Raw genomic sequence first — 24,503 nt, forward strand, 5'->3', positions numbered from 1 at the left:
TAATGACCCTATATCGCTCTCCTGAGTTAAGTTGCTTGCTTGAACAAATCTCTTTCCTAAAGCTTCAAAAAAAAACAAAAACTAGGTGAGTAGTTCAAGGTAAAATTATTAAAGATAACTACTTATATATGTTAAAAAAATATACAGGTGGTCCAAATATCTGTGCTATAGCTCCAAAAACAAAAAAGTAGGTTAGGGTTAAGAATATTAAAGATAAGCACTGTAATCTGTATAACATCAGACATTATACATATGGTTCAAAGTTCTATACTGTACCTTCAAAAACAAAACAAGTACCTCAGTAAGTCAAAATTAAGACTATATTCAAGATAAGTGATGAAATCTGTACCAACCATAATACATATGGTCTAAATTTCTTTGCCGTAGCTTCGAAAACAAGAAAGTATGTCAGTAGGTCCCGGTTACGACTATTCAAGATGAGCATTGAACCCTGTACCAAAACTTATACATGTGGCCCAAATTTCTTTGCTGTACCTTCTAAAACAAGAAAGTAGGTCACTAGGTCATGATTAAGACTATTCAAGATAAGTTTTGAAATCTGAATCAAAATTATACATGCGGTCCCAATTTTTATTCTGTAACTTCAGAAATGAAAAGTAGGTTAGACGGTCACGATTTAAACTTTTCAAAATGAATTTTGAAATCTGTATCAAACATAATACTTGTGGTCCAAATCTCTTTGTCATTGCCTCAAAAACAAATACATGTAAGTCTATGTAAAACAATGGACCAAGCGGGCGTGGCCGATATTGATATCAGGGTCATGATTTGAACAACGTTGGCAGAAAACCACTAGAGCATGCCACATACTAAATATCTAAGCTCTGGGCCTTATGGTTTAAGACAAGAATGTTTTAGAGGTTACCTTATTCAAGTCTATTTAAACCATGTACCTCAGGGGCGAGGTCATTTTTAACCCCAGGGAAATAATTTGAACAATCTTGTTAAAAGACTACTATACGATGTTAAATACCAAATATCAAAGCCCTAGGCCATGTGGTTTTGTACAAGAAGATTTTCAAAGTTTTCCCTATATAAGTTTATATAAACCATGTGACCATATTAGACCCTAGGAAATAATCTAGGTAGAGGACCATAATCTGGGTAGAGGACCACTAGATGATGCTACAATCAATATATCAAGCCCTAGGCCTTTTGGTTTTGGACAAGAAGATTTTTAAAGTTTCCACTATATATAGTGGAAAGAGACCCCCTCCCCCCTTCCCCCCCCCCCCCCCCCCCCCACGCCCCACAGGCGGCCATGTTTTCGACGGATCGTACAATATTGAATAATTTATACAGAGGGTTACACAAGGACCATTTGTGTGAAATCATTTCAAAATCGGGCCAGCAGTTTCATACAAGAAGATTTTTAAATAAAAAGTAAAACGTAGATACCTCGGAAGTACCGAGAACAAGCCAAACAGTAAAAATTACAGACTCGGTTTGATAGAGTCTGTTCATGAGAAGTAATGGAAAAAGCAACACTGTCCACGCCCCCTAGCACCGGCTTAAGCAGTATTCAATCTTCAAATCTAAATGTGTTGAAATCAATGATCCCGAAGGACCAGAAAATATAACAACACTGAGATGAAGTTATATACATACCATATACATAATAGTGAAAATTCTGAAGAATCGGAATAATTTGAACAAACTTTATAGAAGTTTTTACACAAGGACCATTTTTGTGAAATTATTTTAAAATCGGACCAGCGGTTTAAGAGGAGACGTCGTTTAAAGATTTTTTCTATTTTTAGTCTTGGCAGCCCCTTTGTGCAACCAAGCAGAACCATTTGAACAACTTTGGAAGAGGATCACCCATAGAACATCCAGGCTAAGTTACACCAACTTCTACCACATTGTTTCAGAGGAGATGTTGTTTAAAGGCAAGTGTGGACGGACGGACGACGGACAACAGACGATGAGCGATCATATTAGCTCATCCCGAGAATTTTGTGCTCAGGTGGGCTTATAACAAATGTGGCAGCTCTGTTGGATATCTAACCACCTACCACAAAATACAAATACTCACCTCTGCTGTCATGGCTATTCATGTTGAAAGGGTCTCCGTGGCCGAGTGGCTAAGGTCGCTGCCGCTAATGAGGGGAAGCTATCCAACTGGCTTATGGAAGGTCGGTGGTTCTACCAAGGTGCCCGCTCGTGATAAGATAATGCACGGAGGGCACCTGAGGTTTTCTACCATCAAAGCTGAAGTCGCCATATGACCTATAATTGTGTAGGTGCGACGTTAAACCCAACAAAAATAAACAATGGAAGGAAGGAAGGCATTAAATAGTGAAGAAACATGATCTTCTGTATAAAGTAAGGACCTACTGACAAATGGTATAAAATGATTAAATAGTCATAAAACGGAATACATATACAATTCATAATGCTTCATCTGTAATATCTGTAATTACGCCAGCTTTGTCGGGGGGTGGGGTGGGGGAGGGGTTCACTGTTACAATGACAAACTATATTTATCTCAACAAATGTAGTAGCTATGTTGGATATTAAACCATCTGCCACAAAATACAAATACTTACCTGTTCTGTCACAGCTATTGTGGCGATACACTTTATGTTGAAACGGCCGAGTGGTAAAGGTCACTGACTTCAAATCACTTGCCCCTTACCGATGTGGGTTGGAGCCTTACTCGGGGCGTTGACTTTTCATGTGAGGAAGCCATCCAACTGGCTCACGGAAGGTTGTATGTTCTACCCAGATGCCCGCTCGTGATGAAATAATGCACAAAGGGGCACCTTCTACCATCAAAGCTGGAAAGTCACCATATGACCTATAATTGTGTCGGTGCGTGGTTAAACTCAACAAAAACAAACAAAACACTTTATGTTGATAAAACCATATATTTTGCTTTATTAGCTGTTGTAAACATACAAAAATATTTCTAACCTCGTAAATGAGGTGTATCTATACTATCTGGCGAATAAATTTCAAAAATAGATTTAATATTTTTATAAACGCACTTAGTTTTTCACCTTCTATTTTTGGAAAATGGGCTTTGCGTTGCCAACCTAAAAATTGAAACGTATTTCATGTGATCATTTCCTTTGATATTTCATTTGATTATAATGAATACATTTTATGGCATTTTGTAAATAAAGCTAACAAGCAAATACACCAAGCCTAAACTGAACTAGGAAGAATGTTAGGGTTCACACTTGCTTTGTCCTCTAATCTATACTTATTGACAACACGGGCCAATTAAATGTCAGTTACAAATAGGTCAAGACTGACATTTGGTATGTTGCCAAAACCAATCAATAAATTTGGTATATCAAACTATAGATAAATATTTGTGTAAATTCATATTTGATTCTACCATATATGTTTTCACGGTAAGTGAAATTTTGTTATAAGTTTAGTAAATATTTTAATCTGTTTGCAGCTAATGAAAACATCCAAAGTAAGTTATGATATTATGTGTCGCAGAATGGGGTCAATAGAAATACATGTGTAGAGCCAGCCGAATTATCTCTACAGGTGGCGCTGCTGAAATACAGGGTACAAATGTTACCAGCTGGCCACCCTTCACTATTGCAATACATAGTAAATTCAGAAAATATCTGCTTTAAAACAACAGTTGTTTTGTTTCATACATTTATATTAGGACAAAGGAAAATTTCCCAGTGGAAATATTATTATCACAGACTCTAGCTTTTATTTTGTCAATATTATGTCTCTTTTTAACTTAGAAAAATAATTCTTATATACCCCGTCCCCCACCCTCAAAACAATATTTGATCGGGGTATGTAATAACTTAATCATATTGGAGATAGCGAGATAGGTTATTCTACTATTGATATATAATTATGTACTGATATGCTTTGGTGGGAAATATAGCAATGTATCAATTGGCCATTTTGCGAAATAACGTGATATACTTGAGCCGTCCCATGAGAAAACCTGTATTAGTGACACAAAATCAAAACTGAAATAACAAAATTTTGATGTAGAACATCTTTCTACCTTTCAAATGTAAAAAAATTGAAATAATTATCTTCAATATTTAAAGGGCTACAATACTTTTAAGTAAGTCACCGTAGGCATTTTGAGACGTTACGTTAGGAACGTCATGTAAGTGGTATGACGTCATCATGCAAGGCTGTGTTTTTAAGTCATTAATGCAACAAATTATGCCTATCACTTAGTAAACACTATATAACAGTTTAAAATGGTTTTACTGAAAAATAACTTAACCGTATATGTTTGGTTTCCTCACGGGTCTTTTCATGATGCATGGGTCCTTTGGGATTTCCGTTGCCATGACAACAACAAAAAATGTAAAATATGTAGAAGTTGCTTTGCATTAGATAACTGTATTACAATATACTTGTTTCTAGATTGTGCATGAACATAAGAGAAACAACGATGTTCCAGTATTTTAACTACTTGTTATACAATAATCATATAATGTCACTAATACAGGTTTTCACTTAATAATATATTCGAACATGACAGGTTTGACATACCATAGCTACTGAAATATCTTGGCGCGCTTATATATGAATTTAATATATTTGCACGTAACCATACTATCAGATGTTATCCCTGTAACTGTTAAACAGTGAATTGTCATTCACATATAAAACTTTTGTTTAAAATGATCAAGCTATCGGCTATAATCATTATATGAGCAATATATAAATTGATTATAGAACGTTTTATACTGTCTTCTAGAGGAAAATGTCTGACACTCTCGCAGATGTTAAAATATCCAAGCAGCATACAACAAGACCGCCACCTATTGCACTGGGTATAAATGTGGAAAAACCAAAATTTCCTCAATATGCTGTCTATTCCAAACGGCTGGAGTCTTTTGAGTTGTGGCCAGAATACCTGCTAGTACAGAAGAAAGATATGGTAGAAGCAGGTCTGGTATTTACAGGTAGGTTCTGTATAGAAGCTGAGAATCACAGGATAAATTACATAAATCCATCACAATATTTGTTCTTGCCAACTTTGCATGATGTCAATGCCAACATAATATCATGTCACTGGTAAATACGGGATAAATAAATAGATATGAAACCCAATACAGTTGTTTATGTAAACACTTAATATCAAACAGGTTCGTACTACTTACTTAACAGGCGTTGGTGACAGTGTAAGGTGCTATTTCTGCGGCGGGGGTTTAAGGAACTGGGAACGTGGCGATGTACCCATGGAGGAGCATGCAAAGTGGTATCCGAAGTGCCCTCATATTTTGCTAGTTAAGGGACAGGCATACATTGAGAGACTTGCACGTGGAGAAAGACCTGGAACAGACGGAGAAGATGGAATAACCAGTAATTAAACAGGTATGGCTCCATCATAACAAGATTCAGACTTCAAACGTTACTCGTTAGGCCGCTAATATTCTTTAACAAGAAGAATAATTATTGTTTACTTTTAACCGATTTTACTTTTAAAATATTTCTTTTATGAGCCTTTCATTCCGTAGTATTCTTATAATTTGTTTTCTTGATAACGCTGTCATGTAAAATTGAAACCAAGATTCATCTGTATACAAGTTAGTACATTTCAAGACTCTGTTGATTCAGTTAACCATTTAGAAACTGATGCAGCGCAAAGCTGCATTCAAATGAATTACTCAAAAGAGATGGTTGCTAAAGCAATAAGGATATTTATTGCCAAAAATGGTGAGAACTTCTTTATTAGCATGTGAACAGTGAATCCTAATAATCGATCAGTTTTGATAGATGCAATAAGATCTGTTTAAAAATTCGGCCGTCAAAACATTTTCCATGACTAGTATTGTAACAATTATAAATGTTATACTATACAAACAAATGGATAATAAATCTAAATTTGATTATTAAAATGTTTCTTTTGATATAACAAATATATTTCACCATAGTATTTTTCAAACAGGAAACAGTGATTTCAAAGGCAAAGATTTGTGTGAAATCCTTTTTGATATAGACGAGAATCCCGATGAACTAGATGAAAATGAAGTCAATAAATGTATTGAAGAAACCAACGAGATAGCTAAAGAAGACGAGCAATTAGGTATGCTTATTAATCTTTACAATTAACGAATAACGTTTTCAAACTATGACAAAGATTCGAACTGTGATCTCTGACAACCTTAGCTTTAAGATATGCTGCAAAGCTTGTTCAAGATGCCGATATACTGACTACGTGTAAAAGTTTGTTAAAATCCCTCTCTTTGAACATTTTGCAAACTGGCCGAATAAAATCGTACATTTGTATTTTATTGTTTATTTTTATATTCGCTAGTGGAATAGCTGCTATAAAGCATTTTGAAGTATTGACGTACTGTATACATGAGTAGAGTAATATAATGACAACAAAAATAATGATAATAATGACGTTAGAAAAATAATAAAAACCGATGCTGAAATTTCAGTGTTGAGAGAATACATTATTTATTCTTTGCGAAGCGGTTTCCTTCAAATGTAAAATTACTTATTACTGATTTTTTCAGAGCCACTCGAAACTCTTCTTGAAGAAAACAACAGGTTAAAGGAGAACCAAAAGTGTAAAATATGTTTGGACAGCCGAGCTGATGTGATATTTCTGCCATGTGATCACATGGTCAGCTGTCCGCAGTGCGCCCCAGCGCTTATTAAATGCCCCGTTTGCAGACAAACTGTCAATGGACAGCTGAAAGCATTCTTTTCCGTAACTAATATAAATGTTTAATGATAATGGGTACACTTTTTACAAACATTTCACATTTTAATGTATATAAGAACATTCATCCACTCCTCAAGCACTTCTGAGCTGTGAGTGTTTGAAAGTGTACCCATTTATGTGATGTAAAGGAATACCGCAATTATATATTGTAGTCAATTGTTTGCAAAGTAAGTGATGATCATTTAGTTCGTTTTGTCACTATGTGTTTTCTTAGATATTTATTTTTGTTTTTTTAGTGATTTTCACATAAACAATGAACAAATAAGTAATGAATTGTAATAAATATTGTTGGTTGTGTTTGCTGTCTTTTAAAAACTTTTTATGTTATATATGGTAAAATAGCCATTAAAATGGCCCTCAACTAAATTATATCTCTTAACAAAGCACTGTAATTTCCCTATATTTTACATTTTAACCTGTACAATGTTGGAATATCAAAAAGAAATATCTCAATTAACTGGTATAAGGAATAAAAAGTAGTCAATACTGATCTTTTTGTGGCTGTATATCAAATGGTGTAAAGGTAATTTTAAATATACAATGTGCCTTACATGAATGCTGTTTGGAGCGGATCACATTAAACTCTTATTATTCATTTTCTAGTAGTTGTATCATTTCCAGTAGATTTCCTTGCTATATCAATGGTGTATCTAATCATAAGGGATATGCATTGTCCACTAGATTAATCAATTAAAATAAAACATACTGATAAAGCAGTAGAAGGAATTATAAAGGTAAGAGTAGATTCATTGCTGGAAACATTGAGTACAGCAAACGCAACCAGAACCCGGCACTGTTATAAATAGATATAGTAAACGGAATTCTTTTGACAACCATCAACAACATTCATTCTAACAAAAACGAGAACAATGTAATAGAGGGAGAATTAGAACTGAAGAGGGACGAGGAAATCGGTGAGGTTTTAACAAGATAAATATAAAATACAACATACAATACAATTAAGAAAACGGTTCGGACAAAAAGTAAAAGTTGAAATATGGACAACGATTGGAACTGTCAGTAACCCTTTTTAATTGAAAAATGGTTTCAAAATGCGTTTGAGGCATGCTAAAACTACAAGGTCTATTAAGATAAAGTAGTCTATAACAATTTTATTTTATTTTTTCATACTATCATTGACTTTTTCTGAAAAAAAAACCCTTTTCCTCTCTTGGTTCAGTCAGAAATAAGAGATACTGATTTTTTCAGAAAGAAATGTATTTTAACGGATTCGTACGACTGATGCAGGCTCAGTGTATTGTCAGCCTTATTCTTACCATAAATTCCAATATACTTTTTTTCATTTCAATGTGTCCATTTCAACCTGCACAACAGCAGTCCTTATATGTGTGGCGGTCCCTCGACCTCAGTGTTGCTATAATTTCTCGTCCTTTGAGATAATATTATCAATTTAATTTCAGTGTATAATAGTTTCGTTAATGGACATGGAGATGCTGTACATTTCATCAACTTTAATGATCAGTGTCTGCTTTTTCTTTGCTTGTTTGGTTGCGTTATATTTCTTATGGATTTGATTATCTGCAGCATGAGTCAAATTCATTTAGTATATTGTATAGTAATACGTTCCGGCCCTGGACAAATTATGTTGTTTTAATGAATACTTGGTCCATAGCTATATTTCCATGAATTATTACAAATGACATTAAAAAAGCAATATGAAAAAAAAGGATAATTAGACCTGAAAACCGAAATAAAAAGCTGCAAATTTTATTGATACTCTAGTAAAACACATTAACGGACAAACATTACCTATGCACCTTGAACCTTAAATATAGCAACTGTGCTCTTCACTAGTCTTCCTAGTACTGATTATATTCTTATTGGCAAAACGGTCCAGTGCAAACAGAATAAAACAAACATTAGTCTCAAAAGTAACGCAAATGTTGAATATAACGGTTATATCAATAGTGAAAGTCTGCCCATGACTGAAAGACCTGATCATTTAAAAATAACTAAACGATTTCTTTTGACAGTTTATCTCGCGTTTGTACTATCACTATCTATATTTCAGTGGTAAGAACATTACTGAAGCAAAGACTCACTTATTATGAATTGTTAATCTCAGCCGGGAATTTCAAAACTTGAAACTAATATTACTGCACTGGCACTGACACTTTGTGCTCAGAGTCATTTTAATTGTTCTAAAATCTGCCAATGTTGAGTTCAAGTCATACAGCACGCAAAAAACCCTGGTAAAGACGTAACAGCCCCCAAAGGATGTATGTTCTGCTAACAATTAATTCCGTTTTAGGATAAGTATAACCGTTACAGTATAGGAGTCAATTGCCATTAAATATGCTTTACAATTCTGGCTGGTAATGGTTCAATCTGAGAGAAAAGACGGTGATTTAGTAAAAAGAACTCAAGCATACAAATCTAAGTATACGGCCCAAGCATAGTATCATCGAAATGTTCAGTTTCTGTTGACTATTTAGATTCCTAAAAGAATATATTTAACCTGTCCTACTTTTGTTTTATCAAACTGAATCAAAAATTAACATTTTGTTCAAACGTGTTTTACTTTTTATTTGCCATACATTTTTGAATAACATTGCGTTAAAATTAAACTATGTATAAAATATGTACAGGTTATTGTACCGTCTGTATTGCTCTGTGCGAAACGATGAGCATTAAGAGGTAGAGTAAAGCCTAAAATAATTGTTTGTTTCCGGTATCCCGACCTACCCTAATTTTTTAGTCCGACCCTAAATGTTTTATGGCCTTGGAGAATATTTGTCAACTTATTTTGCTTTAAACATGGTCAGTGATGTTAGAAACCAACTTACTGATGCTCTAAAGGCATAACCCCTTTATTTGTATTCATTTTGTGACACACACAAAAATTCTGAAAAATCTAATTTAACAAAAACACCAACCTACCTATCCTAATTTTTTAACATGTTACTGGAAACAAACAATCTTTTCTAGGCCTAACCTACTTGTTGCGAAAACACTTGAGGTGACGACTAACCAAAATTAGTGGGTATAAGATTGTTTGTTGCCTCGTTCTGTTTACTCGATGTCCATAACTTGTGCACTGCACACACATTTTAAACTAGAGCAAATATAATTGATATTTAAAAGAACAAGAAATTGAAAAAGTGCACAAATTACACTTTCAGTCTTTTTACTTACTACTTTGTTAACATTATGCATTGGATTATATATAGAACAAAACTATCCAATTTCTGTTATATAGTTTTCTGGCCCAAAGGATAAAAACTCATTGTTTAAACTAAAATAGCATGAAGTTAGAAAAATAGAGAATGATTGAATAAAGTATTTTGTTCGATATATACAAAATTTATGGTATCCCGTTCGTGATTATCGAAACTGGAAGCTCATGGTTGGAATCCCGTAATTGCGAAATACTTCATGACGGACTATTTTAGTCGAATGAGGTTGGTTAATTTCTTTTTCAAGCAAACCAAAAGGACGTGATATTAACATAGTTACTACCTTCTATTTTCATACAAATCCGTTTCCAGACATAAATCACTGTTTTTCTTTCCTTTACTATATAGCATCTTTAGCCTTTCTACAGTGAAAAAAAAATGAAAAAGAAAGTTAAAGCAGAATTATATAGATTTCGTACTTACTTTGTTTAAAAATATTCTAGTAAAATATAATTTCAATGAAACTAGTTATCGAATATTAATTTGATTTAAAGGTCTTATTGTATATATCAGGAGATACTTGTATAAATATTGTTTGTATATTGATATGGTGTTTTCGGGTGATACATATTTGATTTTACATGAAAAACAAACATTGTATAGTTTAGTGTTTTAATTAAATTTCACCCATTGTTTTCTTACCAGGGAAAGGAATTTTGCACTGTGAAAACAGATATTTTCACTACAACATTCCAGTAATTCGTGAAAAAAAATACACAAAATGATAATTTTATAAAGCGTAGACTGATTTCGGGAGAAAAAAGATCTTGTTTTGATAAAATGCATGCATTTTCTGGTAAACTTAACTGGCTTAATATGATAAAACGAGCATTCAAAACACATATACTTCCGAGGTGTACTATCTAAATTATCTAATAAATTAAAACTTACCAATGTTAAAGATACATATAAATGATTGTATATGAGTAAACTGAATAAAAACTATGATAATGCATTAATTTATCAAAAAATACGTGAATCAAATGTAACAAAAGCGAATCTAAGACTCAAAAGAATCCATCTGTTTTTTGTTTGTTTTGGGTTTAACGCCGTTTTTCAACAGTATTTTAGTCATGTAACGGTGGGCAGTTAACCTAACCAGTGTTCCTGGATTCTGTACCAGTACAGACCTGTTCTCCGCAAGTAACTGCCAACTGTAATCCATCTGGTATTCACGAAAAACATGGAATCTTTAAAAAATCAAGAGATCACAGAGTGATCTTGGCGCCCACCATTGAGCCATTTTTGATTTTTTCCTAATTTTAAGACTAGCTCAAGGTCAAATTCAAGGTCAAATTTCATTTCAGTACACATCACTGTGCATGTGGTCCATGCATGTGGTCAAAATTTGAAAGCTGTAGCTTGAGAAATGTGAAAGTAGGTCACAAGATCAATTTCAAGGTCAAAGTTCATTTCGGTATGCAAAACTATGCATGTGCTTTAAATTTGGAGGCTGCAGCTTTAGAAATGTGAAAGTAGGTACTAGATAAGAATCAATGTCAAATTTCAATTCAGAACACAAAGATATGCATGTGGTCCAAGCCTGTACCTTCAAAAATGTGAAAGTAGGTCACTAGGTCAATGTCAAGGTCAAAGTTTTTTTGTTTTGTTTTTTTTCGGTACACAAAACTATGCATGTGGTCCAAATTTGAAGGCTGTAGCTTGAGAAATGTGAAAGTAAGTCACTAGGTCAATGTCAAGGTCAAAGTTTGTTTTGGTACACAAAACTATGCATGTGGTCTAAATTTGAAGGTTGTAGCTTGAGAAATGTGAAAATAGGTCACTAGGTCAAAATCAAGGTCAAATTTCATTTCGAAACACAAAACTACGCATGTGGTCCAAATTTGAAGCCTGTACCTTCAAAAACGTGAAAGTAGGTCACTAGGTCAATGTCAAGGTCAAATTTTTTTCGGTGCACAATATTATGCATGTGGTCCAAATTTGAAAGCTGTAGCTACAGAACTGTGAAAGTAGGTCACAAGGTCAATGTCAAGGTCAAAGCTTTTTTGGTACACAAAACTATGCATGTGGTCCAAATTTGAAGGCTGTAGCTTGAGAAATGTGAAAGTAGGTCACTAGGTCAAAATCAAGGTCAACTCACTTCAATATTCATCTTGCCACTCAAAACCATACATATGGTCCAAATTTGAATGTTGTAGGTTATTGACAAGAAGATTTTATAAACTTTTCCCTATATAAGTCTATATGAACCATGTGACCCCCGGGGCGGGGCCATATTTGACCCTAAGGGGATAACAAACTTGGTAGAGAATCATGAGATAACAAATATCAAAGCCTTAGGCTTTGTGGTTTGGACAAGAAGATTTTCAAAGTTTTCCCCTATATAAGTCTATGTAAACCATGTGACCCAGAGCGGGGCCATATTTGACACTAGGGGGATAATTTGAACAACCTTCAAGTTAGTAGAAGACTACTAGATGATGTCACATACAAAAAATATCAAAGCCATAGGTCCTGTGGTTTTGGACAAGAGGTTTTTCAAAGTTTTTCCCTATATAGTTATATATAAACCATGTGACCCCCAGGGCGGGGCCATATTTGACCTTAGGGGGATAATTTGAAAATCTTAGTAGAAGACCACTAGATGATGTCACATGCAAAATATCAAAGCCCTATGCCCTGTGGTTTTGGACAAGAGGTTTTTCAAAGTTTTTCCATATATAAGTCTATATAAATCATGTGACCCCGGGGCGGGGCCATATTTGACCCCAGGGATAGAATTTGAATCATCTTGGTAGAGGACCACTAGATGATGCTTCATACCAAATATCAAAGCCCTAGGCCCTGTGGTTTTGGACAAGAAGATTTTCAAACATTTTCCCTATATAAATCTATGTAAATTATAAAAATAAACAAAGGGCCATAACTCACTCAAAAATTGTTGAACCAGTCTGATTTTCAGGGGGACACAACTAGGGTACAAATACATCATTCTGACAAAGTTTGGTCAACATCCCACTGGTAGTTTCTGAGGAGATGTGATAACAAGAAATTGTTAACGGACGGACGGACGGAATGACGGACGGATGGACAACGGACGCAGAGTGGTTTGAATAGCTCACCATCTGATGATGGTGGGCTAAAAATCTAAAAGAATACGTTTTATTATATGCATGTATATATTTATATGTTTATTTCAACTTCGATGCGAGTATAAGTTATAGAGATCTTCGAGGATACAATTGCACGCCAACGGCATAGCCATTTATTATTCATATACCTTCGAAGCATAACCCTTCTATCAAAATTAGAGCATTTATATATGGTATGGTGGAATTTCCTTCGAAAACTTTGCGTTATAAATAGACATTTCTAACGTAAACGTAAATCGGAAACGGATTACTGAATCCGTAAATGTTATTTGCAAATAATGGTCTAAGGGAGATACTATTGTATTACTATTGGATGAAATTGTCTCCCATAGACCACAAATTAGCCTAAAATTTTACGGATTCAGTACAAATCATATTGGCCAATAGTAATTGCTTACGTGGAAAGCACATTGTCACGTGTCATTCTGAAACATTTAAAAGGCTTGACGTAGCTCATTGCTACTCAAATTCAAAACTAAACCATAGTGATTTTGCAATAAAAGGAATTATCTAAAGAGTGGACTTTAAATTACAAACTATATATACTTGGATTTGGATAAGTTCCGATTTTTCAGGTATTTTTATTTTAAGATGTCTGTCGTAATTAATAAAACAAATGCTTAATATATGGACATATCTGCAACCTTCTAGTTTAATGATATACAACTTAACCTGTTTCATTAGCCCACCATCATCAGATGGTGGGCTATTCAAATCACTCTGCGTCCGTGGTCCGTCGTCCGTCCGTCCGTCCTTCCGTCCGATAACAATTTCTCGTTATCACATCTCCTCAGAAACTACCAGTGGGATGTTGACCAAACTTTGTCAGAATGATGTATTGGTACCCTAGTTGTGTCCCCCTGAAAATCAGACTGGTTCAACAATTTTTGAGTGAGTAATGGCCCTTTGTTTATTTTTATAATTTACATAGATTTATATAGGGAAAAACATTAAAAAATCTTTTTGTTCAAAACAACAGGGGCTAGGGCTTTGATATTTGGTATGAAGCATCATCTAGTGGCCCTCTACCAAGATTGTTCAGATTATTTCCCTGGGGTCAAGTATGGCCCCGCCCCGGGGTCACATGATTTATATAGACTTGTATAGGGAAAAATATTGAAAAACCACTTGTCCAAAACCACAGGGCCTAGGGCTTTGATATTTTGTATGTGACATAATCTAGTGGTCTTCTGCTAAGATTGTTCAAATTATCCCCCTAGGGTCAAATATGGCCCCGCCCCGAGGGTCAAATGGTTTACATAGACTTATATAGGGGAAAACTATGAAAATCTTCTCCAAACCACAAAGCCTAGGGCTTTGATATTTGTAATGTAGCATCATCTAGTGGTTCTCTACCAAGTTTGTTCAAATTATCCCCCTAGGGTCAAATATGGCCCCGCCCTGGGGGTCACATTGTTCATATAGACTTATATAGGGTAAAAGCTTTTAAAATCTTCTTGTCAATAACCTACAACATTCAAATTTGGACCATATGTATGGTTTTGAGTGGCAAGATGAACCTTGACATGAGTTGACCTTGATTTTGACCTAGTGACCTACTTTCACATTTCTGTAGCTACAGCTTTCAAATTTGGACCACATGCATAGTTTTGTGCACCGAAAAAAATTTTGACCTTGACATTGACCTAGTGACCTACTTTCACGTTTCTCAAGGTACAGGCTTCAAATTTGGACCACATGCATAGTTTCGTGTTCCGAAATGAAATTTGACCTTGATTTTGACCTTGTGACCTACTTTCACATTTCTCAAGCTACAGCCTTCAAATTTGGACCACATGCATAGTTTTGTGTACCAAAACAAACTTTGACCTTGACATTGACCTAGTGACCTACTTTCACATTTCTCAAGCTACAGCCTTCAAATTTGGACCACTTGCATAGTTTTGTGTACCGAAATGAACTTTGACCTTAAGATTGACCTAGTGACCTACTTTCACATTTCTCAAGCTACAGCCTTCAAATTTGGACCACTTGCATAGTTTTGTGTACCGAAATGAACTTTGACCTTAAGATTGACTTAGTGACCTACTTTCACATTTCTGCAGCTACAGGCTTCAAATTTAGACCACATGCATAGGATTGTGTACCGAAATAAACTTTGACCTTGACATTGACCTAGTGACCTACTTTCACGTTTTTAAAGGTACAGGCTTCAAATTTGGACCACATGCATAGATTTGTGTTCTGAAATGAAATTTGACCTTGATTTTGACCTAGTGACCTACTTTCACATTTCTCAAGCTACAGCCTTCAAATTTGGACCACTTGCATAGTTTTGTTTACCGAAATAAACTTTGACCTTAAGATTGACCTAGTGACCTACTTTCAAATTTCTCAAACTACACCTTCAAACTTGATGCACATGCATAGTTTTATGTACAAAGAACTTTGTCTTTGAAATTGATCTAGTGACCTACTTTCACATTTCTCAAGCTACAGCTTTCAAATTTGGACCACATGCATGGACCACATGCACAGTGTTGTGTACGAAAATGAAATTTGACCTTGAGCTAGTCAATAAGTCTTGAAATTTGGAACACACAAAAATGGCACATTGGTTGTCGCCAAGATTACTCTGTGATCTCTTGTTTGATATTGCAATTAAGTTGAGAACTCGTACATTTACCTTCATCAATAACATGAAATACACTCAAAAATGTCTGAATGCTCACCTGATATTTACGATGATATTTTATCAGGAGTTCCAGATATCACAGAAACTTAGTGTACTTTTCAATATAGGGATAATGGTAAACACTTTGATTGGAAACAGCAGATCAGAGCTTAACTTTCAACTGATGTTGTAACAAAACAAAAACGCACGATAAAACGTGTGCTGTGTGTACTTCTTTGTCTTTTTCTCAGTAACCAAAGTCTAAAGATTCTTTTTCCCGCCCTTGCATGGTTCCGCATTATCCTCAGAATTCTAAAGCATGTAAAGCTAAACATTCATTCATTATTTGTTTAAGTTTAGTGAAAGCCAGTATTATCTGTTTAATGATGCAAGTTCTTGCTAATTTCTTTAAATTAATATCATAAAAACTTTGATAATTTGAGAGATGATACGAAGGTGAGGCAAGAACAATCAGTGTAACATTGACATCTTAATCAATAATTAGCATTCATATTTTATTTGACTGCCTAGTATCAGGTAATGAATGTGTGCTCCGCCCATGTGCATGCACGTAACATCTGTATCTTGGTTATATTTTGACAAGATCAAGGTACAGCAATAGGAATCGATGCGAAAATTTAGGTAAATGCATTTTTCTACTATTCAAAATGTATGTAAGTTTAATACTTAATGTTCAGTCGCTAGTATATCAGCTTCTGTTAGTGACACAAAAGAATATTGCACAAAGGCATGAATGAATAAAACTGTGTGTATTGCACCTTGGTACTTGAAGCATTACATGCAACGCAAAATGTCATTTGAAGCAACAGTTATTTTGCAATATATTTCTTGTGATTAAATAAACACAACAAAATATCAAAGACGTCTGAAACACTTACACAAAACATTTTCTTGTGGTTAGTTATTTTAACATACTATAGAACATAGCACACACCCAAACAAGTTTTTAATGAGACTTTTGTTTTCCTCACTTAATTTAATGATTTGTTGAACAGATGAAACCTTTACTCTGTGGGTTTTAATTTGATATGACTTCTAAACATGTTTGTCAGGAAAAATGTCTAGATTCGTTTGCAGCCTGGAAATTCTAGGGTTTTTTTTATTTCCTCAAAATAACGGGCCGATGAGGTCAGTACTTTTGGATTTTCTACGCGTTCTTCATTTCATTTTTCAGGACAATGAGGTCTGTTCCTGATATCTTTAGTTTGTAAAGAAAAAGTATGAAATTGACTGAAGAAAACTGTACACTGACTGTTCGGTCTAAAGAAGAAATATATCATCTGTCTCTGAAAAGAAAATTCTGGAAATGTATTCATCACATGCCATCAGATTAGAGTCATTGAAAAATTGGCCAGGTCGCGTGTGGTTCGATATATGTGAAGTTGCTAGTGCTGGACTTTATTACCTGGGTTGTAAGTTATTTTACTGAATTTTAAAGCGTTTGCCAATAGGTTGCTTAGCCCCCATAGTATCAGACAAATTTCGTTACAATTAAATAGTTTTGTCTTGGGTTTTAATAGATTTTCAAAAGCGGTCGCTGGCAAACATTAACGTTCGTTTTTCCAATGTCACATGAATAAAAAGCTGAAATACAAATGTAGATTATAATTATCAAAACATGGATATCGAAACTTAGTTGTAACGAGACAAATTGTTCTTATGTGTTTTATTTTATAATTTATTGTTTTATTAATTTCAAACGCCCGCACTTTTAAATTTCAGCGCCATAGTAACCAACTTAGTAAAATTATAATAGCATTTTGATGCAAATATTACAGACGACGAGAATTCAAGGGACAGACTACGATGTGCGTTTTGCGAATTTATAGTCGCTAACTGGAAAAGAGGCGAAAATGTTTGGAAAGTGCATGCTGCGTTTGTGCCAACTTGTCAGCACCTTTTGTTTTGTAAAGGAATAGATTTTGTAAAAACAGTCTTGCAGAACGAAGAGAACAACGCAGAGGTAGGACATGCTTATTGACACCAAATATACATTTATGTATGAACTTCAGATAAAAAGTAACAAAGCGTAGAACTCCAAACAGAGATACTTCGGATGTCTGATAGTACCGCTGTCTCGACAATTACTTTGGTTTGTGCTTGTCCGAATCTTGGAAACAGTCGTTTGATACACTACCACGTAACATTATTGGAATTCTAAGGTCGATGCAAAATGTCTTCTTTTTTAATTTTCTTGTATGACACAGATTATTTTCAAGGTGATATATACAAGTTTAAAACAAAAGTAAAATTGAACAAATGTCTTCGTAGAACTTTTTCACTTTTCCTATGTCTACTTTTTTAAAAGATAATTGTTTGACATTTCGCTCGAACAATAAGATAGAGTAATTTTCACGTTTCCTATTTTTATTATTATCAGTTCCAGTTAGCACACAATACATCAGACAGAAGCATGTATGGACATCTTCTGCGATTCAAAGGTAAGTTTTGATAATACTATCTATATTAGTGTCTTTCTGTGTGCTTGTGTTTTGCAACTTCACAAGATGTTTATTTGTAAATTGAAAAATAAACAAAAGTTAATAGCAAGCAGCTTATGGGACTAAGTTTTTGTGTGTGTGTTTTTTTTTTCGTGCATTGGTGTATAATATGTCTAGGGATAAAAATGTGACATTTACAATTTGCAAAATAATATCTGTAGACACAGTACAAGTATTCCAGGCGAAAACTTTCACCATAAAAACCTGTCATATCAGTCTTTTCGCTCTTGCTAATGGAATGCAATAACTATGCATATAATAATCGGACCTCTCGTCTGTCCTTCCGTCCCCTCAATTTTCGGTCGATAACTGAAGAAAGCTTCGGCGCAGGAACCTCATACTTGGGGTGTGGGTTGGTCGTGACCGGCAGATGGCTCGTTTTAATTTTAAGGTCGGTTACTCAAAGGTCAAGGTCACTGAGCTACAAACTGATTTCTATTCGGTAATTGAAGAACTCCTCGTCGAAGAAACTTCAAGCTTGGTAGGCAGGTTGATCGTTATCGACAGATTCATTTTGAGGTCTGTTGCTTACAAGTCATGGTCGCGGTGACCTAAAGCTGAAACACTTAGTTTCCGGAACGCGCAGGAAGTACAAACAGTAGTACATGTGAGTAAAATACTGAGAAATATAGTGACCTATACCAAATTGTAAATTAATGTAAGTTATCAAAATTTCTCATGTATCTATTTCCGGGCACGTGACTGGAAATAATTATGACGTCATAAATTTGGCGGCTTAAGAGAAAACAAGAAAGGCAAAAACTACATGACTGTTGAATAATTGTAGGTTAAAACGTCATTGAAAACGCTTTTGTGATTGTAACATTGATATATAATGAAGATTATATTTATTCTTGCAGATAAAAGCACTTTTGTGACAAAAAATAATTCTTATGCATAAAATGAAGAAATATCTGACAAGACATGACTATTTCTATATAAAGATATAAAGTCATTACATTTCTGGTTAATGGCGCAGCATATTTGCTTAAGAATAGAAAATGTTTGATAATCTATCATTGCTGTCGTCAAACAGCGTACTTGTATACCTTTGCTTTCTGTATGAGTGTGTCAGTTCAGGTTTATGCACAGACACTGTGGTCAAGATGCAAAATCCATCGACCCCCCCCCCCCCCCCCCCCTCCCTCAAACCTGAGTTTATTTTAAGATATCTCAGAAAGGAATTGCAAGAACTGCTCTCTGTGTATGTTTAGTTCTAGCAGACAAGGTAGTCAGTGATGTCATCATCGTTTGACAACTACACTATAGTTACGGTTTACGTAAGAAACTTTATAGTATTTAAACCTACATCTTGAGTCCTCTCACTAAACAGGATTCGGTCACTACTCACATCATTAAAGTTAGTTCTTTCAAAGTTCGCATAGAAATTCAACTTCCCAGTATTTATTGGATTCCTGAATCGCAAAAAAGCCATATCTAACCTCTTATACCATAACTAATTAATTACTTCATGTCTAACTGCTATCAAAACCCATGTAAAAAGTTATTGCAAAAATGTAGATTCAAACTCTTGTAAAAACCTATGTAGACAGTACAAATCCAGGAAATATCTAATATTAACAATTACAAGGTCGGTACATATGATTTCGTTACTCTACATACCACTTTTCCGCATAATCAAATAAATGCTTTAATTTTCATCATGGTGAATACATTTCGTGCATTTAATTTCAAAAAAGCTTTCTCTGCTTATAACGTTGTTAAACATTTTACCATATGAACCTGTGGGTAAATTAATGAAGCCCCAATTTTTAATTGAACAACATTTATATACGGTTAGGGAATTTATGTACGGTTAGGGAATGCAATTTGTCGACAGGTAATTAGCATTTCCATGGTAACTACTTGTGCCTAACACATCACAGGCGGGTTGAAGAAAGTTTGTTGAAACGTCGCTTTACCTTAAAAATTACACAAAATCAGAGTAACATATGAAATGTTTAGAGATGGAAGAAAGAAAATGACATTTTTTTTGTTCAAGTTGTCCCTATGCACTTCTGTAATTTATAAGTCATGAACATTTGCAATGAATTAAACATTTCTATCTAACTCCTACTGGCGTAATAATTGTTGATTATATTGTACCCTGGTTTAATCAGGTAAGATTTGTTTAACAAAGCATGTTAATTGCACATAATCTAATAATTATTGGAGTATAGACAATTGCTTGTACTGACATTGCTTTGTACTGAAATTTCATCATTTTTTTTAATACTACTTTAAAGCAGATTTTGGTAATTTATATTCCTATATTATAATATTATGTTATATTTCTTGAAACTTTCGGATACATGATATCTCAACTTCAACTCGATCAGAATATTTGAAGACAGTGAATATCAAAAGGTAGTAGCGACATGTAAAATGCATTGTAAATTAGAAGAGTGGGGTACAAATTGAACAGGTAAAAAGTGTGAATCCAAAACATTAAAAATGCCAAATTAGCTTACTTCATGACATGATATCTGTTTTTAGAAGCATTTCTATCGATTTCTTGAGACTTTTTAGCGGTATCATTTTCATATTTAGTCGCCATATTGCTGCCGTCATTTCCGGATCCAATCTTGATTCCCGGAGGAGATAAATGTATATTATTTTTGTCTTACACCAAGGAATAATATGGTAAATGTAGCTGTATTTATCTTTTATTGTCAGGCAGGGTTACAAACGGCAGTGCACTTCTTGATAGACAGATGAATCACGACCGAGAGAGGACCACTATCAATTTTGAGGCCGATTGCTCAAAGGTCACAATTCCCTAAGCAGCTTGATATTCTGATTGGTTGTAACCTCTATTGCTTAAGTTCAATGTTGCAGTGATTTTAAGCTGAAAATCGGTTTCAAGTCGATAACTGGAGCATTTTTCATCTTATGAGCCTCAAACTTGATAGAAAAGGTAACTCAGTAATTCAAAGGTCAAAGTCATGATCACTTTGAGCTAAAACATGTTATCAAAATTGGTAGTTTTACCATATGTTTATTCATAATCCGTACGGCATCAGTCGAATTATACATTTTTCGTTTTCCAGAGCTAACTTCTTGGTATCAGCGGGTATTTATTAAGAAATCAACAATCATCTTCAGATAGTCCAGGTTCTAGGTACATTACGAACAGGGGCGTTCCATTTACAATACCCAAACATTTGGACATGGTGCTTCAGGAAAGACGATTAACTTCATTTGATGGAATGGACCTTTTGTATAAAGTGTTGCTTGATCTAAGGGTAGTTGCAGAAGCAGGATTTTTCTTTACAGGTAAAACATTTTAGATTGAAGGAACGAAAATACAAGCTTTAAACATACTTTGGATAAAATCTGTCTCTTCGGTATATTCATAGCAGAATTATATATTTAATTCAGTTTTGTAAGAAAACATGTTTATTTTCCGATGCTCTTGTATAATCTGCAATTGCTAAATGACGATTCTTATTTCGTTTTTATTTGTTTATACATGGATTTACCAGTAATGTCGTGATTATTGGTCACTAAAACCTTTAACGCTGTTGATCAGTTTCTATTTGCCTGTACTCAGTTGCGAGGAACAGGTAACGGTAACCTTTATTATGTCCTCTCCTCTCTCCCCACTCTCCCCCACACCTACACACAATTTTGCCAGTTCGTTCTGCATGCCACAATGCGTTGACGTTAAATTCAATAGTATTGACAAGAGGAGAAATCAGTGATCATGCATACATACTTTTAAACAAAATACATGTCCGCTTTATATTATAATTACTTTGAGGTCTTTCACTTCATGACATTTACAAAATAGAAATATTTAATCAGATAATTTAATTAATTTTGATATCCAGTTTTAAAAAACGCACATAGTGCGAATTAATAAATAAATTGCTTTTCTTAAAGATACTCACTCACACTCTTTTGGTAAAGTGAAGTTATCTTAACATTTTTCAACAAACTTCATTGTTTCTTAGACTAATAGTGACATTCACGGTGAACATCTGCAATGTGACAACGTTGCGGTAAAAGGGTAACTATATTTATTTCGGGATATCACTTCGTTATTATACATGTATTTGACTTTCATATTGAGTATGACTAAACTTAAGATATATTGGCAAAATTACTAAGTGTTGTGTTTGAAGATTTGTGCCGTATTCTCAACAATGCGGCATTAGAATGAATGCACTTTTGTTTTCTCGCACTCTTAATTAACACTTGGTCTACGATTACAATTTCAAATACAGTTATGAATACAATTCAATCACTCTAAAAGTTAAAATATTTCTATCTTAAATCATGACGTTTTGAGCAGTAAACAATTAATGTTAAGGAAAAGATGTATTGTTTCGATAGAAGCCTATGTTAAATGCAGAGAATACATTGTGTGTTTTTTTTACCATCTGGTGTCAAACTTTTGCAGATAACAGAAAAAGACAACTGGAATCTATGATAGAAGGTATTAAACTCTTAACTAAATGATGTATTTAAACAATTCACGCTTTTTTAGCATGGCAAAAGAAAATTCTGAAATAGAAATTATATAGCAAGTCGATATCATATAAAAAAGCCCACCCGCTTAGCTCAATAGGTAAGAGCGTTGGTCTACGGATCTCGGGGTCGCGAGTTCGATCCTCGGGCGGGGTGTATAATCTCCGTGACTATTTGATAAACGACATTGTGTCTGATATCATTAGTCCTCCACCTCTGTAAATTTTTCATTTTTTATTCAAAAGAAATCTATTACCAGGGTAAAAAAATCCCCTGAGGATTTGCTAGCCCCCCGGGTAACCGGACGTCTGGAATGCAGGCTAGATGTCCAGTTACCGGACGGCTAGACACTTCCATATTTTATAGTTGTCATCCCACTAAGCCTTACCTTTATCTGCATTTTACTGAATACTGTTAGGAAAATGAAGACATTAAAAATAAAAAAAAATCATAATATACTGGTCAGACTTACTTGCTTTAATAAATTAAACATTAATATTCATGTAGAAACTTCAAATGGGTTGAATTTAATCCATATTTTTAAATAAGAGACTTAACTCTTCGAAAATATGATGTGACAGGTACGAGGAGGTATCTACCATGACAACGGTTTCAATAAACAGCAGACTGCCAGTGACACAAAACACAAAATATACATTCATAAAATGTCAGCGAGGCAAGTTTATGCTTTTATGTCAACATAAATTCATTATCAGAGATGTAATCATTACAAATACTTTGTTTGTACATGTTCCAGAAAATGTTCCCAAAGGATTTCGTTGGGGATTTCCTAACAGAAATATGCAGAATAAGTTTGGACTTGACAGAGACAGCGACAGTCAAAAGTTGTCATGCTGTCCCGAAACGTCCTATTATTTGGACTATTTTTCTCAGATCATGAAAGAAGAAACAGAAAATGGTAGTCCAAGAATTAATGATGCGACAGTTACAAGGGGTTTCAGGCCCCTCCCCTTGTCCACTTGTGCCAGATTCACCCAGTCTTTCAGTCACGAAAAACAAACTGAGCACAGGTCTTGATCATAAAATACGTTTTGTAACAGTTTCGATACATTTTAATATTTTTGCATTTACTATAAGTGTAATAAAACTTGAAAGATTGTGTACTTCAAGAGTTTGAACACAATTCAAGCTCCATTGAGGATTACAAGAATTAATCCAAGCTTGATGTTGCATGCTCAAATAAACAAACAGAGTCGTGATACAGACTGTACCATTTGTTGTTTTAAGAGATGTTCTCTCATTAACATTTATGTTCTGAGTTGGTCGAATTGTCTATGGTGCTGGTTTCGATACTCACCTTTTTTGTCATGGCTGCAGGTTAGGTTCCCATTTGAAGTGATATTGTTTTGGGTTTTATGTAAAAGATTATTTTTCCTTTGACTTGAGTACATCATTTGAAAAAAAGGAAAAAAGAAAATAATTTATGTAAAAATTTAAAAAACAACAAAAAAAAACAACGGAATATGAGAGTGCCCCCTACTTGAGCAAACAATTGTAACAACCATTTTTTTTTCTGACAAAATGGTGAGAAATCAAGTGGGGTCAGGCTGCAGGTGGAAGATGGAGATAAGGGGAATCTAAGAAACATGAGATAGTTTGATGATAAGAATGCAAAACAAAAATTTAGGTGGTAGGTGAGGGTAGATAAGAGAGGTGGGGGTAGGGTTGCGATACTAAGATTCCAAAATTAATGAAATGCAAGTAAGTTTGAGAGAATGTAAAAAAAAATTTGTTAAAGGTGGAGGTAGGAGACGGAATTGTACGACTATGAAGGATGCTAAAATAACATACATTTCAACTTCATTTACTTGGACTTAAATCACTGAAATACCC

General features: G+C 34.5%; 2 protein-coding genes across 5 annotated transcripts; both read left to right on the forward strand.

Moving 5' to 3' along the window:
* The first annotated feature begins 2,492 nt into the window (after positions 1-2,492).
* LOC128556204 (baculoviral IAP repeat-containing protein 7-like) lies at positions 2,493-7,311 on the forward strand. Of its 3 annotated transcripts, XR_008370494.1 has the most exons (5): positions 2,493-3,383; positions 4,727-4,934; positions 5,140-5,346; positions 5,921-6,058; positions 6,498-7,311. XR_008370494.1 is itself a non-coding variant. In XM_053540432.1 (4 exons), exons 1-3 carry the CDS (start codon positions 3,373-3,375, stop codon positions 5,340-5,342), a joined length of 420 nt encoding a protein of 139 aa, XP_053396407.1. In that variant the 5' UTR covers positions 2,497-3,372; the 3' UTR covers positions 5,343-5,346; positions 5,921-6,261. The 3 variants fall into 3 exon arrangements, 2 of the variants coding, with proteins under 2 accessions (XP_053396407.1, XP_053396408.1); XM_053540432.1 differs by lacking the exon at positions 6,498-7,311 and having other exon boundaries at positions 2,497-3,383; positions 4,729-4,934; positions 5,921-6,261; XM_053540433.1 differs by lacking the exons at positions 2,493-3,383; positions 4,727-4,934; positions 5,140-5,346 and adding an exon at positions 5,372-5,688.
* A 6,150-nt stretch (positions 7,312-13,461) lies between these two features.
* On the forward strand, positions 13,462-22,836 carry LOC123550993 (baculoviral IAP repeat-containing protein 7-like). Of its 2 annotated transcripts, none has more exons than XM_053540435.1 (5): positions 13,462-13,594; positions 16,850-17,084; positions 17,454-17,638; positions 18,056-18,116; positions 21,227-22,836. In XM_053540435.1, exons 2-5 carry the CDS (start codon positions 16,982-16,984, stop codon positions 21,283-21,285), a joined length of 408 nt encoding a protein of 135 aa, XP_053396410.1. In that variant the 5' UTR covers positions 13,462-13,594; positions 16,850-16,981; the 3' UTR covers positions 21,286-22,836. The 2 variants fall into 2 exon arrangements, with proteins under 2 accessions (XP_053396410.1, XP_053396409.1); XM_053540434.1 differs by having other exon boundaries at positions 13,463-13,594; positions 16,850-17,087; positions 21,227-22,604.
* Positions 22,837-24,503: the final 1,667 nt, after the last annotated feature.

The sequence above is a fragment of the Mercenaria mercenaria genome, chromosome 4 (genome assembly GCF_021730395.1).
Source record: "Mercenaria mercenaria strain notata chromosome 4, MADL_Memer_1, whole genome shotgun sequence".
In the NCBI taxonomy this organism is placed as follows: domain Eukaryota; kingdom Metazoa; phylum Mollusca; class Bivalvia; order Venerida; family Veneridae; genus Mercenaria; species Mercenaria mercenaria.